This window comes from Aythya fuligula, chromosome 9, assembly GCF_009819795.1.
Source record: "Aythya fuligula isolate bAytFul2 chromosome 9, bAytFul2.pri, whole genome shotgun sequence".
In the NCBI taxonomy this organism is placed as follows: Eukaryota; Metazoa; Chordata; class Aves; order Anseriformes; family Anatidae; genus Aythya; species Aythya fuligula.
The window spans coordinates 2,896,360-2,914,291 of NC_045567.1; the positions used below are offsets into that span (position 1 = coordinate 2,896,360).

At 34.9% G+C, this 17,932-nt stretch overlaps 1 protein-coding gene across 1 annotated transcript in view; it reads left to right on the top strand.

The window, feature by feature from the left end:
• DNER (delta/notch like EGF repeat containing) overlaps nt 1–17,932 on the top strand; it is a 119,970-nt gene that overhangs the window by 37,264 nt on the left and 64,774 nt on the right. Inside the window, exon 2 of the mRNA XM_032193157.1 lies at nt 7,934–8,230. Within this exon, the coding sequence (XP_032049048.1) occupies nt 7,934–8,230 (297 nt within the window). The remainder of the gene's footprint in view (nt 1–7,933; nt 8,231–17,932) is intronic.

The following is a 17,932-nucleotide window of genomic DNA, read 5'->3' on the forward strand; positions in this document are numbered from 1 at the left end:
TGTTTAATTTCAAAGTTAAGTTCATTTGAATTGGTTTATCTTTTGTTTTTAAAAATCTTCTAAAATCTTTGCATATGAGTTGGAATATTTGCTTGCTTCTTTCTATAGAATGCTACATATCATTAAGATCAATTAATGACTTCTAGAACAATATGAAGAAGTATATTCTAGGAATGGTCTTTACTTAATTTCAGTCTCTCACAAGTGAATGATGTGTTTGAAACTAGTAGAAAGGTCATTCTAGAAGTAAATATGTTATGAATTTTCATATCATCGCATATCACAATTTCCTAGCATAAAATATTTTGTGCACCCGACTGTTATGCAAGAAAAAAACACTTCTGAAAATGGAAACAATATTAAGAATAAAGACACCATTGATGATTCTTTCACTGTTTGATGTTTTCATAATGAAATAATAGCATAAGATATAAACAAAACAATGTGTTGTGTTACTGTAATGAAGTTAATGGTTTCTGTTCAGAATGACCCGTCAGTTTTACCAGCAGTAATGTGAGTGCCACTGGGGTCCTGTTCAACAATGACACTGTAGGTTGCCAATACTTACTGAGAGTAAAATGAGATGATGCTGAGCTGTAAAAAAACTTCACTGCTAATCTTTACAGATCTATAGGTACTTCCTATATTCTTTCTGCCAGGTAGTTGACCTATTTTATCTTCAGAATGGATACTCTGTCTTCATTTTCTTTTTAAAAAAAACATCTTGGCTACATGTAAGTGCAGGAATTGCTGAAAAACAGGGTAAGTCGGTTTAGCTTGTCTACTGGAAGTGTAATATTAAATCCATTGTATCTACAGAAATAGCAAACAATTTGAATGGCCTTTCCCAGCGGGATATAGGAAAATATACCAAAAAACAGTACTAACAATAATCTGATGAGAAAAGCTGAGGAAAAACTATAAAGTGCTTCTCAATAATTATTTATGTGTATGCTCACATCTAGCAGTACTCCATGGTTACTGTGAAGTAGATATTTTCCTTTTGTTGAGGCAGGCAGAAAGCAATCTCAATTTATTTTGTAGTTATTTCAGTATGCCTCAAGGTTAGACTGTGCCTGAGGATAGGTATAGCAAAGCAGCTGATGTATGGTAACTTATTATGCAAGGGTAGCTTATCCATTTGCTGGCACTTTGCTTTTAAAATCTATCATGTTGTTTAAAATTTGCCTTGTTATGTTTGCTGGTTTTCCAAATAGATTTGGGCAGCCATGCTTTTGGTCTCAATTAGACAGACAATTTCTTTAGGCATTTTTTTGCTGCTTCACTGAAGTAAAGAAAATGTTTTCTATCCATTTATTACATTCACTGGCAGTTTCATTACTCTGGGTATTCAAAACTCATAGGATGAGAATGGCAGCTTGGAAGCAATCCAAAATAGTCACAGTTAACGGTGTTTCAAAGAATCATGTTCTGAGTTATCTGATAAAGGTTTCTCTTCTTTATTGCACTTATTGATGTCTTTCCTGATGGGCTGGGGCATCGAGTGGAACTGCTGAGGGAAAATAGTAAATGTTTATTTCTAGAAGAATGTTGCTTACATTGTCACTTCAGCAGGATACTGTTTTTGACATTAGCTTTCTAAATTTTGATTAATTCCCACTGTGCTGCAGATGTAGTGAGTATCTAATAAATGAAACTGATGTAGTTGCCATATTAATGTTTTATGCAATATATAAGGTGTTGTTTTTTTTTTTTTTTCTCCTTGCTTACATGGTGTTCCAGGATGGGAAAAAAAGTCCTGATTGTTCTGACTTCCAGGACTTTATTATAAAGCACTTTCCAATACTTTGTGGCCTGCCTATTCTTTAAAGTTGCAGATACCCAAGGCTCAGACTGATGTAGTTCACAGCAGGCAATAGCTACTTCTAGTTAGAAATAGTACCATACAGGCATCTTTTATTTATTTATTTATTTACTTATTTTTAATCTGACAAACTGTGACATTCTCATTCCTGTATGGACACGGTGGTACCTGATCAAGTTGCAAGTCATCACCGTGTCCTGTCAGGCAATATTTCACCATGACTTAGTACTATATTTTTCCACATATGGTAGGAGAACTACTTCAGTGTAGGTAGCCAGACTGTTCTTAAACATATGCAAAAGTGTTTGAAGGTAACTTTTCAGGAACATTTAAGGTGGAGAAGTCTGTGTGTGCCAAGGTGCTGATACTGGTTAATTTTTACATTCTTATGAGATGATCTCATTCATCCTAACTTTCTGAGCCCAGGGCATAAACCACTCTTTTATTTATGTATTTATTATTGTCATTATTATTATTTTGTTCATAATTGGAAAATTAATATACTTTTCAAGCTGCTTGTTTTCAAGCAGACCTTGTTTTGATGATAAGCATAGTGTCTAAGCATGCAGTATTGATAGGATTTTGCTGTCTTTCAAGGATTAATTAGAAAAGAACATATACACTATAAATATTTACTAACTTTAAAGTGTTTTTTTTTTTTTTTTTTTTTTTTTTCTGGATATTTATATTTACACCTCTGTTTGTCTAAGCATACAAGTGTTCAGTAGAAACCTGAATAGCCATAGAAAGAAACAAGAAAGATGGAATAAGAAATAAACAAACGTGAATAGCCACAGGTCACAGGTTTAGCCTTGTTGTGTTTCCCTGTTCTATTTATTTGTATTTCACTCCCACCAGGGATTTCCTATCTGTGTTGGCCCTGTGCTTCCCATTGTGAAAAAAAATTGTTCTGTTCAAATAACACAGGGGATGTGAGGAAAGAAATGTAATCTCCATTTTAGCTAGAAAAGAGGTGGAGGTAATCTGACTGTTTGTTCCCTGGTCACGCAGGATGTCTCAGGGAGTCAGAAATTGAACCCACATTGTTTGTTTGAGGCCCACTAAGTCCTAAAAATGTATTTCCGTAAAATAGAATGGAATCATTAGTTTAACTTACTAATTTCCATACTTCTGTGGACACTCTTTGGAACATCTGATTTTTTTTTTTCTATTTCAATTAATCCTGTTTTCTTGTCTTCCATTTCCTACTTTGCATTAACAATTATTGTGGGATTTAAAAATTCAATGGACTGAAGGTTTGAATAAGACTAACTTTAAATAATAATTTGAACATAAACCATTTTTTCAAAGAGATTGCATTTCTAGATAATCTTTATTGTCATTGCTATATAAAAGATTTAAATCTGTTTCCATTTTTTTCATAAATTGCTGCATATGCAAATATGGTATGATATTTCAGATGTGCATATAAGAATAAAACAGTTGCAAGATTTTTTCTGCTTAAAGTATTAGAAAAAAATTGATAATATCTTAAGAGTGTAGGTTTTAATTATTTTCTTACTAAAGTATTCAGAATTTGGTAGCTTTTAATGTATAGTGCATAGATTGAAGTTGGTGCATTCAATCCTTTTTCTGGGCTGGTAGTACAGGGTGGATCTTCCCATGATCTATTCCTGTAGAGCAGTTGTCTGCTTTTGTATCAGGGCATTTCTTCAACAATGTAGGTGCCAGTTTCTTCTACTGCTTTAAATTTCTCTTAAGATCTGTTTCTAGCTGAACACATGAAGGTGAATATATTTAGTCTAAATTACAACCAGCTCAAATCAATTTACGTATTTGAAAACCATAACTTTCATTCTTTACGTAGAAAAAAAACATCTCAGGGATCCAAAGCCAGTGGCTTTTGGCCTCTGTTGGCTTTTAATATCTGAAGATGGTTTTGGAGGTTTCGAGTGCTGCTGAACACAAATGTAAAATGCCAGCCTTTGACATTGTTGTGGCAGCTTGGCTTTGTTAGCAGATTAGAAATCAGAACATAGAATGATTTTAAAAAATTAGCTGAATACCTAACCTGAGTACTTTTTTTTTTTTTTCTTCCCTATGTTTCTTTCCATATTTTACCAAAGCTAAGTTAGAAGTTGGTATAAGGTAATCTGTGATTGTAAGAAATGGTTATAAGAACTGAACCAAAACTTAGTTCTTACAAACATATCTGAGAGGAGGCTTGCAAATGGGAGACAGGTTTTGCATAGTGTTTAGCAGCTCATTTTAACCTTCTCTTTAGGTTTATTATTTTATTTTTTGAAGCTCTCCCAAGAGTCCTTTCTGACCATGTTCAGGTAGAACAAGTGCAACCACCCTGGGGAGACACTGAGTGAGCATTAAATGACAAATCGGTGTCACCACAAAGAGTACTGGTGAAAAGATCTTGCGGATATACATCTTGCTGTGTTTTATCTGAAACTAAAACCTTAGGAAACAATTGGACTGACTTGCAAACAATCTAACAATCTATGTTTGTGAATGTGATTCTTAAACAAGCCTCATTTTTGTACAGTACCTGTGTTAATATTCTATCTGCCTTTGGAAAAAGAACTGCAATATCAAGGCCACCTTGATATGTATCAATCTTAGGATTTTATTGGAAGAATACTCTAAAATTACATCTGTTCACATAGAGATAGCAATTACATGAGCATAGATATTATGATTTTTAATTTAGCTTTGTCAGCTAACTACTGAAATGCTGAATGTACCTAATTAGTTAATGTATATATTATGAAAACAGACTATTAAACAGAGAAATTAGGATAAAACCAACAAGAGACTTACATACAAAATATACTTTATCAAGATTATTGAAATTCTACATCTTAACATCTGGATTTTTGGTAGTGTTACATTCTTATGTAATTTATGTAATTAATAATTCTTATTAATACATTCTTATTTAATTAGTAGCTATGTTGATACCTGTTACTTGTGTCCTCTGTGCAGCAATATTTCAAAATGCTGTGAACTTCACAAGGAATGCCTTAAAAAAAAAATAAAAAAAAAAAATCAAGGAAGTTTTTTACTCTTTTTCTGTGGACTTCAAAAGTTCTTTGAAGGTTTAGCCCTGAAATTTTGCTACCCTTTTTTTTTTGTTCTGCTGTAGGTGTGTTGTCCACTGTGTCCTGTTGTTTCTCAGAGCCCTCCAGAACCATTGCTGCCACCTAAGACAGGGCCACAGAAAGTCCATAACCAACACCAATTAATCAGTTTTGTTTCCTCATCTCTTTGTAACCACCAATCAAAATAAACATTATTTGGTTCAATAGAGAATCTACATGCAAAATGAACATTTGTTCATTTTGACAAGCTTCCTGAAAGGAAAAAGAGCTTTAGAATTGATAGTAGCTAGAAAAAAGGGGAAAGGTATCTTAAAAACTCTTATGAAGTACTTCATAAAACTCAATTCTGAGAAAGCATGTAGTGAAGTTCTCCACCTACGCTCAACAATTTTAATTCTTCGTATAAACCAAGCAGTCTTAACTGTATTCACTGCAGCGTGTGGGGAATGTTAGTGGCAGCTCCCAAGGCCGGTGGTGTTCGGTGTGTGGCACGGACAGCAAGGAGGAGTGCTTGTTGGCAAGCACATCTCCTCCTGCTCAGTGCTTGGCCAAGCTCAAAAACATTTACAGCAAGGAACATCCATCACAGCACACTTCTGATTATTTTGCTTGTAAAATGAATGGATATATTGACTTGAGAGGAAAAAAGTGCCCTTTGTGACTGTTTGAAAAGATTTTTTGCTTTTGCGTTCCTAGGGTTTGCCAGTAATAACATTAACATTTCACGTGTGACAAAAACAATTAAATTTCCTCAGAGCAGAATGAATGTTGATTCATTAATCAAAACGAGTTAAGGTAAATTTGGATTAATTGTGAAAGAATGAGTAAAGAGCTTATCTAACAATAGGAGAGCTGCATGCCTTTGAAACTCAGATCCAGTCCAAGCCACCAGAACATGAAAAACTGTTCCAAACAATAGTTGAACTGGGCTTTGTTCGCATTTCAACAATTTTATCTTCAACGCTCTAAAAGGAAAAGAAAATTGCCACAAAAAATTATTCTACTTGGAACTGAAAGCAAGCTTAAAATATAGTTAAACTATAGAACAAGCTGGGTTTTGTCCCTTGCCCTTGTCCTTGTCCTTTCTCTCACTGAGAGGTGGTCTAGAAAGCGTTCTCTGACAACATTGATGTTCTATTGATTTGAAGGACAAAGAGACTTTAAGGAGATAAGCCAACTTTACCACAAAAGTCAATGCTTCTTTGATTCTTGATATATTAAATATATATAAACTCAATATACAGTTGGATTTTAAAAATAAAGAAGTCAGAGTTTGTGCCTGATGTCAGATATATCATTCAATATGCATGAGATGTGTCCCCATGCAAAGCAAATAACATTCAGAGCTATAACCGAGTGACAAGATAGGCAAGGATACTGTATATTTTGGACTGTCTTCCATGGCTTGTAACTCTCCTGCCTCAGTCAGTGCAAAATCTAACATTCATGATTAACTGTTTCCAAAATTAACTTTTATAGTAAAGTTTCCTCTGTTTTCTGTCTAAAAATATTACAGAGGTCAATATTAGTGCTGTTTCAGATACATGTAAAAAATGTAACGTTAGGATTTGTTACCCCTGATACGTGGCCTTTGAACCGGTGGGAAGGTAAAGTTCCTAGCGTAGTTTCAATACCTGTCTTTATCTCTGAGGATTCTGAAATTAGGGACATTAAGTGACTGTTATGTTTTGCTATAAGTAAAGTTATCCCAGGTCATTTCTAGAGGGATAGGAATTTTCAAATTAATGATATATAAAGCTTATGCAATTCCTATTTATTATTAAATACTTGTTAAGACTATCATAACTGTGGTGTTTTAGAGAAATATATTAAGAAGCAGCATTGCCTATGCAGGGAAGGACTGAAATACTGTACAGGAAAGAACTAGGTACCTTACAGTACTGGAACACTTGCATGAAATTTGCATGTAAAGACTGAAAATGTCTGTTTCCACTGATGGACTGATTATCATTTAATGTGAGGACAAACCAAGGGAACTGCCAGGCTGTATTGGTTGCTCAGATGGTGACAGTGAATCAGCAGTGTGATGTAGCTTTGACTAAGACAAAAATTTCTTAGGTAGTATCAGGAAGCTATCTGCAGGACAGACAGAAGTCTTGATGCATTGGAAAGGCAGTGCTAGGCCTCGGAGTGCAAGTTGTGAGAACAGCCCCCTTAACACAGGGCTTGTCCTGCACTGGGAGACTGAGCAAGCCTGGTTCGTTTAGTCTATCAGGTGAAACTTGAGATGAGTTTGTAAGCATATTCAGTAAATACCTTGTGGATGTGAACACTGGTGTGGAAGAGGGAAGAGACATTTCACCTAGAAGTCAATGATGATGTAAGAAACTGAGTTCAAGCTAGCTGGTAGATAAGGCAGAAATCAGTGGAAAGCAGGTGAGCATAAGACAGAATTTTTCTCACATCACTGAGCTCCCATTCTATTCTATTACAAATGCTGTCTTAAAAATAATATTTTTTACCCCCTAATCATTCATGTTAGGAAGTTTTCAGCACCTGAACGAGTAAGATTCTGAAGCTGCTGTCCTCTAAATGAAGTGCAGGCAAAAGACCTGGCTGTTATAAAACAGAATTTATGTCCATAAACCTGGCTGCATGATGAGGTGAACTCTGACAACACACAGCTACATCCTGAGCTGGTGACCTCTGTGAGGTCAATGTCCCATTCCTACTTCTGTTACTGCCTTAAATTTCTAGGTTTTTGTTCTTTTCCCTAGACAAGTTACTCTGAAGATTGTTTTGAAAATTACTGGTTATGAGCAGTGGCCAGGCTATTTCACGTTCATTGCTTTGCTTGCAATATTTTGAGAGCAGTGCTGAATCTAGATTAATTTATATTATTTAATCCTTTAAATTTACTTTCTTTAAGATGTATCAAAGATGAGCTTTATTCATAAATACGTTTAGAAGACAAATACAGAAGGGGAAAAGAATCTTGTTTTATGGTATTTGTGAAGCATACGCACATCTTTTATATGCAGTAATTGACCCATATGATGTTTTTTTCCTGCAGTTCGTTTCAGACCCTTGTGCCAGCAACCCCTGTCACCATGGCAACTGCAGCACGAGCGGTGATGGCTACCTCTGCATCTGCAGTGAAGGCTATGAAGGAACAAACTGTGAGCATTCATTTCGCAGCCTTCCGGCCTCTGAGCCAATGGAACCATTGCCACCAAGCCAAAGCAGGCCAGTCTCATCCACACTGGAACCCGACATCGTTCTTCCACACTCAAGAGCAACGGTGACGTTACCAACGTGGCAGCCGAAAGCAGGACAGAAAGTTGTAGATCTGAAATGGGATGAAATAGAGGTGAGAGTATTCTGTTTAAGTAAAAATGCACAGAAAGGAACTTCTGAGTGTTATGGTTGTTGGGTTGTCATTTGTACATGACGTCATGGAAGTCTACATGAGAAGGGCTGAAGATACAGACTCTGCCTTGAGTAAATTTTCTGGTAAAATTAAATACACAAATAACGTTATTTATTAAAGGTAATGGGCTTTTAATCTTGGCCTTTTTAAGATGTATTTTATTAGATAATTCTTCAAAATCAGATTTTTATTTATCTTTTATTCCAGTTATTCATATGACCCCATATCTCCAATTATATAAATTTAGGGAAATCAGAAGGTTAAAACAATACCTTTGACAAATACATATATATATTATAATCCCATGGTGTTTTGAAAACTGTCCCTGTAGTGTTAAGAAAACATAGCTACTTGAGGATTAAAAATGGCAGTCAGTCACTACATCCCACATCACATAACTGCAGAGATCCAATGGTGTTGAAGGAATAACTGAAAATTTTAAATATTTGTTGTACCTCTTAGTAAAACCATAACCTTACAATATTTAGCAAAACTACAACTAGAAAGCACAGAACATAACAATCCTTAAGAAGAAATGATCTTTATTTTCTACTATTTCTGTGCACTCTTTGTTTTAAGAGCAGTTTTTAGATGTCTTACATAGACATCTGTAGAATTACAGACTTACCCAGTTACTCTTTAATATTTGTCTTTACATGTGCAAATCATGTGTAGGTGGGAAGTACATTTGTTCACCAACTTGACTGAGGAGAATCAATTATTTATTTCTTGATACCTTTTCCATGTGTATATTGAATTCATTCTGTCACATGACCATTCTTCTCCCTGCTGCTTTCATGTCTGTCGCTGCAAAGATGGTTTAGAACTGCATTTCTGTTCTCTTTCTTGAAGATGTGAGGCCAGTGCTAGTGCATATGTTGTTCCTACAGCAGTTGGTACTGGAAGTCTCCAACTGATCTGGAGATCAGCTGTAATAATACCGCATATGTGCAAAATGCATACCAAAGAACAGTCTCTGCCATAGATATGAACATATGTTTTGGGGCAGTGGGGCTGCAGGGAAGCGTGTTTGTGAAGAAATAATTTAATTTCAGTAAACAAAGAATTAAAACCCTTGTGCCATCTTTTTCTTAATGAAGAACGCATTGTAGAAGAAAGTCACTTCATTTGTGTTTATTCAGGATTAAATAAGTGAAATGTCAGCTGTCTCTGTTTCTAACATTTCATGAAGCATGATACTTCTGAGGTGTATTGACACACTACCTAATGAAAAAGTGAAAAAGTTTGAGTTTAATTCCTGAAAATGTTAAATTTTTCATTATTCTTTGCTAGCCCAAACAAATATATTCCTGTGTCTACTTTAACATTTATTTAAATCAGCTTTTGAAAATTAAATCAACCTGTGTAAAATATATATTGGATATGTTATGACTCTCGTTTTAAATTTGAGGTACAAATAGTTATAGGGCTGTATCATATTTTGTTGAGAGTTTGGGTCACCAATATCTGGAGGACAAAGCTTTATTTCTTGAAAAGTCTTTACCCATACCTATTATTTTACAGTAGAATATATGTCAGGTACTGAGGATGGGTTTTGGAGAGAAAGCACTGAAGCAGAAACAAATACTGATCTGCTATTATTAGTTAGTTTAAATGCAGTGTCATCTCTGTGTGGGTGCTTTGTATGTCCTGATCAATTAAGGGCAAGCCATTCCCTGTGCCTGTCTTGCCTCGTGTGTCTTCCTCAGTCTGTGGTCTGGTATTGTATAAGTAACATTTCTGCCTGGTTTATGTTTTCAGATAGATTCACTAAGCATTTCAGCCAAACGCATAGTTCACAAGTAGGTATTTTAATAGCTGAAATTCATCAGTTCACAAGCTGAAATTCATCCTTCTTCATGTCTTCTCTTACCTTCAATTCTTAAAATTGAATTTATCAATCACATTAGTAACTCTGATATGGAGGTTAGTTGTCATACTATTAGAAATTACTTGCCCTGATATGTTTTTAATTCATTGTGATAGATCTTGTATTTTTTTCAGTCTTTCTTATGTAACATAGTGATCTTGTGTTCTTTGGAATTCACAGTAAGAGAGAGGTACCTCTGTGGAAGAAAACCATTCCAGTTGCTAATACAGGACCTTTTCTCTGACCTATATTAAACCAAAGGGAGAGCTGATATGCGTGAAGATCTATATTCCAAAACCTCTTTGGAGGAGGCTTCAAGAGTAAAGGGTTAAATGTTAATCAGGAAAATACTACCCTTCCTAGTAGCTTTAAAAGTTTTGCAAAGCTTGATCCTTTCTTGCCCTCTCTTAAAAGAAGAAGAAAAAAATTAACTGTAGGTTTTGTATTGCAAAAATCTACTCCTTTGATCTTCCTTGAGATTAAGAGGCCACAAAGGCTGTTTTTGTTTTTTTGGTCTTCCAAGTCAGCCTGTTTTTCACCTTTATCTGTACTGATGCCACAAATGAGCCAATGTTCTTCAAACTCTTTTGTTTGTCTGTCTGCACAGAGAGAAATTTTGTCAGAATCTCTCCAAATGAAAGCTCTCTCAATACTGCAAGGATGAATTTTCCATGGTAGGTGTCTCAGGAAGGACTCCTGAGAGAAGTATATCTTCTAAGAGAGGCATGACATATGGTTAGAGTTGGAAAGTTTTCTTCATTCCTTAGATACTAGGATCATACTTTTCAATGCATACTTGACCAAGCTGTCTCAATAAGGCCTGAAGGAGTAAACAACATACAGAAGTCTTTGGATACAGTTTAATTTTCTAACAGAGTTCTAGCTATAACAAAATAATCTTTTCTTCATATGCAAATTTGCTAAAACTACAAACCATTTAGGGAAAAAAATTGTCTGTTGTTTGCTTTAATAGAACGGGGATTTATCTTTGTACTCAGATACTGAGAGATATTTTTTTTCCCCACTTCAGGCAACTTGCAAGAGAGATACAAATAGCAGCCCAAATTTCTCCAGTCCAATGATCCTTCAGGTTACAATGTAGAAAAGATAGATATATTAGCCAATAATAGAAAGAAAAAAAAAGTTTTTTTTGTTTTTTTGTTTTTTTTTTTTTCCATTAATACTTATCAAATAATAGATTCAACAAAGGCTGCAGTGTAAAAATCAACTGTAAGAATACCAGTATCCTCCTCCCATATATTACTTTTCCTTAATAGTGCTCATTTTTTTTTCCAAAGGAAATCAGCAGTATTATTCACATTTTACAGATGGAGACACTGAAGCACAGAGCAGTAAAGTGATTTGCCACGTGCACAGCCAGGAATTAGAATGCTAAGCATGTGAGTCCTAGTCTAACATTCATTTATACTGCAGTACTACTGCTCAGTTTCTAGGTTTTGGAACTAGTGATTAGGGGCTACAGTAAATGTATAATTCCCCCTGTAATGGGGACAACATTTGTTTTACATGTGTTTCCAGTCAGTAAACTCTATACCTTTTAAAGATTTGTGGCTGGGCCACGTGGAAGCTCCTGAAAGAGGGTGCTCCTGCTCTTTGGCAACTGAATATGCTTAAGGAATAATTGTGCTTGAAACAGAGACCCTTGAATCTTTGAGTGCTTTCTGTGTTGCTAAATGTTCATTTGTTTTCTTCCCTTCCGCCCTTCCTTCCTTCCTGCCTTCTGTGGGTAGAGGAGGAGACCAAACAGAGTCATGGAGGAGAGATCCATTTAAGGTTAATAAACACATAGAAACTCCATCCTTAGAAATGAAAATTTAGGAAAACGTTTGGCTTGCAAACGAGTGGAGGCTAGTGGAAACATGCTTGCCCTTTTCTTAACCAATTTTCTTGGCATTCCTTCTTATAACTGCTATTGGAGTTAAAGTATTGGAATATGTAGACTTTTAGTTTGACTTTGGACCTGTTCTCATACCTGTGTGTAAGATTTGTTTCAGAAGTCTGTATTACTTTTCTTATACCTTTAGAAAAAAATTATCTTAGGAACAAAGGAGACTGGCAGAAACAAAGATTTCATTAGAATAATCTTAACTTTTTTAATAATCTGTAATTTCATCAAATTTTTCCTCTACAATATATGTGTATGGAACTTTTTATACAAATGCCATTCTAATAGACGACTTGGTATATGCATTGCTTTATAAGTGATACCCTTAAAATTATTAAAAAACAAAAATAAAACAAACAAACCCAACGACTCCAAAACATCTGTGTAGTATCCTCAAACAAAACTGAAGAGAAGCTCACAGAATTAATATTTTAATATACTCCATTGCTGAAAGATGTTTAATAGATAGTCATGAATACTAGCTTTCCTAACATCAAAATCCTCCTATCCCCTTTCAGAACAAAACTACCATATAGAAAATTCTTGAGAGTGTAATTATGACAAGATATTGAAGCCCTGCCGGTATGGATCTATATTGATGGGTGGGGGGCTCAGGACTTATTTTTTTGACAGCATGATGCTGTCTTTAAGAAGTATCTGGATTCTTAGCTACTCTTTCAGCCACTTTGAAGTTTTGGAGCATCTGAGTGAAAGAACACCTGAAAGTGGTGTTTTTTTTTTTTTTTTTTTTTTTTTTTTTTTTTTTTTTTTTTTTTCATTGCTTTGATGTAAAAGCACATGGAGTAGAAGTATCTCTGGCTGACCTGACAGACTTTGGTGAAGTTTACTTCCTAGCTTTTACTCCAATGACCTGAGCTTGTAGTCTTCATGTAAAGGTTTGACGGTGTGGAGTTTTTGCTTTAAGAGCTTGTTTTTACAGTGCTTACCTCTATTATTCAGAACAGCTCCATATGCTCTGGTGTAAGAAATGACCATTACTTGTTCAAGGAAATAATATCGATCTAATGATTTACTGTAAGATTTTATGAAGGTGGCATTCATTTTGGTGTCCAGCTTGAGACAAGAAGGCATCTGACTAATATGATTACCCAGGTAATTTATCTGAGAAACTGTCATTGTTTAAGATAACCTACTATGCTTGCTAAAGCACCTACCGCTTCATGTAATATTGACATTAATAACCTTTGTCAGTAATACAAAGGTTTAGTAATGCTATCTAGAAGATTGCTGCACATCAGAATCTTCTGTTCCTGCATCTTCTTGGCAATGTGACTGCTGACTCTACAAAGTAGCTTTAGCTCATCTGAGCAAAGAAACACAAACTGTCTGTGACAGAATTTGCTGGGTAGATATGTAGACTTCCTTCCATTAAATTTCAGTGCTACAATAACTGGCAAGCCTTCTTCATCTGATACTGTTTTTGGATGCAGTCTGTCAGCCTTCCCTTGGTGCTCTTCAGGGAGGCACTACTCCTACTCTAAACACTTCTGCATTTCTCTCCCACTGGTGAGATATGTTAGAAGGAAGCCTTTATTTTCTTTCTGTTCTGGTTTTCTTTCAGGCATCATCCCATATGAGGCTCTTGAGGGTAGAGGCAAATACACTTGTGTGGGGTTTAAGCTGTATAACACCAGCTTTCTGGAAGCGGTAGCTTTTTCATGCTGCAGGACAAAGGAACTGCTTTTCTTTTATAATTTTGTTCTGAATGAGGTTTCTGTGCCAGAAATGATCCTGGCTTATTGCTTGGCATCTTGTTTAAAATAAGATAGTAATTGATCCCTCTCTTCTCATTCTATTAGGTTGGCTTTTCCTACATCCCTTTTCCTTTTTAATTTTCTGCAGACAGCAGTTCAAGATCTTGTAGTCAATATCTAACCTGTTTAAATTCTCTACGGTACTTTTTCCCTTGCGTAAATGACAGCTGACAGACATGTTATATTTCTCAGAAAATAAAAGATATTTCTTGACACCCTTTGAGATCTGGAAAAGAAGAAATCCTGCAGGCTTTAACCTGATGGAAAAGTAGTTATATGTTTAGAAGAGGCAAATCTGGAAGTTATGAAACTTACTTTATTGAATTAAAAGTTAATATGCAATCCATTGGAAAAAGATTTGAAAGAGTATTTGCAAGAACACTCTTCATAATGCATTCATCACAACTGTTTCTGTGCTCCTGAAGAAAGGAAAGGTTGTTTTTCTTAATGACCACATCAGTTTTCATGGGAGACCACCCTAACACAGTCTTGTTTTTCTCAAAGAACTAATATTCATACTTTCTTTATTAACATGATGTCTTTTCAAATATGCTTAAGCACATGTTTAAATTTTTAAGCCTAGAGCATTCTTTCCCTGTAAGTACTACTTTTTTCTTGACAATTTTATTGAAGATAAGTGTATGTACAGCTCTTTTATTTAGTTCAAGAAGAATGCATGGGAATGATATGTTTGTTCATGTATTCTGTTTAATTCCAGACCAGTTTGCCCAACTTCACTTTGGCTGCAAGGCTGTGCAGGTTTCTTTCTTGCCCCATTAGGAGTAATAGCTGGAGAATGGTTTTTGAGATGGAAAGATAAGAGAATAACCAAAGAGAACTTTCAGAGCTAATAGAGAAGGAAAGTGCCACTTCACATTGCATGACTGTTTGCACATATCTATAAGTTTCTTTATTTGTGTAACCCTTGGGAATGTTTTCAAAACGAAGCGCTTGTTTTGTATGCTGGAGTGGGGTTTTGTGAAAGCTGAGATATCACTGAAGTTACAATGACAATTTACAGGAAAGAGTTAGTAGACAGTTGGCTCATGAAGAGAATTTTTATTCACAGAATCACAGCATAGGTGAGATTGGAAGAGAACACTGAAGACCACCTAGTCCAACTCCCTTGCTCAAAGCAGGGTCAACTAGAACAGGTTGCTCAGAACTGTGTTCAGTCAAGTCTTGAATACCTCCAAGGATAGGGAGTCTTCAAAATTCCTGGTCAAAATGTTCTATGATTGGAAATATTCATTACTATTCGGAAATACTCATCACTATCTTATTAACAGGGTATTGTGAAACCGCTAAGGCTAATGTGTTTGGTCATTACTTTTAAGTTTGAGGACAGTGTGGTGTATTTTGCAGGAAGTAGAAGCTTTCTGCAGTCCTTTAAGCTTGGAGAGTTGAGATACAGAAGACGTGAACATTTATCACTGTAGCAGAATGACTGTGTTTTTGCATTGTTCAGGATTAGCCTACCAGTGATGATAAGGCTTTGTAAAATTGCAAATGCCAGTGTGGTCAGCTTTCCAAGAAACATGCTTTGAAATTTAATTTACAACAAATATCTTCAGAGAACTATTATCAGTAGTGAAAGACTTCGTATAGGTATGCTATGTGGTCTTAGAATCTGTATGTTACTTTTTTTAGCCTCATCAAGTTAAAGATCAGTACAGTTAATCTACCAAAGTAATAAAAAGACCAATGTAAAAATATTCCCTTGGGATCTCTGTCCGTGTTCCAGGACATGTTGAATTATGTGTGTTTATGGAGATTTTATGTGACTGTCTCCACAATTCACATTATTTAATTTTTTAGAAAAGGTATAGTATAGAAGAGCAGAATCTGTTGATCTCTTCCTAGGTAGTGCAGCTGATTTCCTTTTCAATCTCATCTATGCTAGTACTATGGACTGATGAGGTAATCATCTAGTCAAGTCACTGCTGTCTTTTTAATGTCCAGGGAGATACTGTAGTAATAGATGTTCTTCTGGAGACTCCCCTCTTGCTTTCTCAGACACCGCTCTTCTTTTACTCATGTAAAGACTCAAAAAATTAACACTATTAAAACTGTTGAAACAGAAATGTAGTTTTTGTATATTGTGTTCTATTTAAAAACAAAACAAAAACACGAAAACATGATTAAGACACAAACTTATGGAATATATATATATAAAGGGGAATACTATATTTCCTGTCAGAAATTTGGTATTCAAAAAGTCTAAACTGTAAGTAATATATTGAAGAGCATAAGATCTGTGCTGATGTGGGAGCTTATCTTTGTAAACACCTCCTAACCATACCTCAGGCTCTGGCAGGTGCATGAAGATTTAGTTTTTTTTGGTGACTATTTTTAAAATAGCTGCATCATTTGTGTTGTATCTGTAAGTCTGTTCCCCAAGGAGCTTCCTTGCTGGCTTAACGGATCTGTACTACTGGATGCAGCAGGGGAGTATTGGAAGAGTTTGATCTCATTGAAGGCATATGTGTTCTTGTTTTGTTTTGTTTGTTTGTTTTTGAAAATTTATTTTTAAATGACTAAGTGGTCTGTTTGTATTTTTAACTATAACCATCTCACTTTAAAATTTTGAATAGTGATTAGAATAGGAAGTTGGAGTTTATCATATGCTCTTCATTCTACCTTCTCTAAATTATTTCACTCTATTTTCCAGTAAGTTCTGTTTTAGGTCTCCACTGGTTCTTTCAGTGCATTTTTTTTTTTGTTTTGAATGAGACCCACAGATTGTTTTAATCTTTTTGGCGTCCTTTATTATTGTAATGTATTTGTCTTCTTTGCCCTTATTCTTCAGTCTTTCAGTTTTGCAGGTTGTTCTGTTAAGACAGGAGAGACACGCTTAAAAATCTTTGTACAGATATCCCACGGATACAAAAACAAAACAAAACAAAACAAAAAAACTCGCTGTAATTTATTTGCTAATTCAGGTGTCAAAACTGTCATTTTTGTCTCCATAGTATTTGTCTGAAATAGAGTACTGCTGGCACCATTTTTTGACCTTATGAGTGCTGCTGTTTCTTCCTTTTTTATTGTTTTTTTTTTGTCTGATCCAAGTACCATTTTAGTAGTAGAAAAAAGTCAATTTTCAGCTGTTGTAAAATTCCATCATTCACCACATTTAGCATCCTACTGGTTTGGATAATTATTTTATCAGATTCATAACAAATGACATCAGGGACAATTACAAGGTGTTTCTACTTGGAGAAGGACATCAAACGTTACAGGTATTCCTAGCAGAGGAGTCAAACCCCTGTATTTTGCTTTTTGCTCTGCTGGTTACCAATAAAATATTTTCTACTTGGGCTTTTTATGCTGAATAATCCTTAATTCTGATTGCTTTGCAAACCATATTTTTTCCCCATTTTCACAGGATTAACTCAGCTCTCATTATGAAGCCAATTTTTTTCAATTCTTGCTTTATTATCATTGTTGTTTTTGTTATTATAGTTTCAAAGATAGATCTACCTTTTACTTTACAAACTTCTAATATAGAATAGTAAAGTAAATGAAGAGCTTAAATTACCTTTTTTTTCCTCCTTGTATTCCAAGGTAAAAGATGCATGAAATGTGGAACTATATAAATATTCTAATGAGTATATTTTTGGATATACCATGAGACTGTGTAAAAACAAAGATATTGATTTTTTTTCTTTTCTTTGTTCCAGTAGGCATTAGATTCTCAAAGAAAATGAAAGTATAAATGTTGGCAAATTTAAGAGGAAGAGTGTTAACCAAACTCCTTTTTGTTTCATCATGCTTTGAAATTTTTACTTCCAGGATTCAGAAATTTTAATGGGTATATTACCCTTTAAAACTATTATTATTTCTTTAAGGAAAGAATAAAATTGCATCTCATTTTATTTTCATAAAATATATGTATTCATATTATATAAACAAGAGAATGAAGTAAGGAAGAAGTAAGTCGAGTAATGTGTATATTTTGTGGAGATGTGAATATTGAGCATTTGTCTTGCCTGAATCAAAATCAACTAAGCCCCCTAAAAACAGTTACTTCCTTCATATTCTGGACTTCTATTTTTTGTGTTTTCACAGGTGTTCCACAGTAACATTTAAAA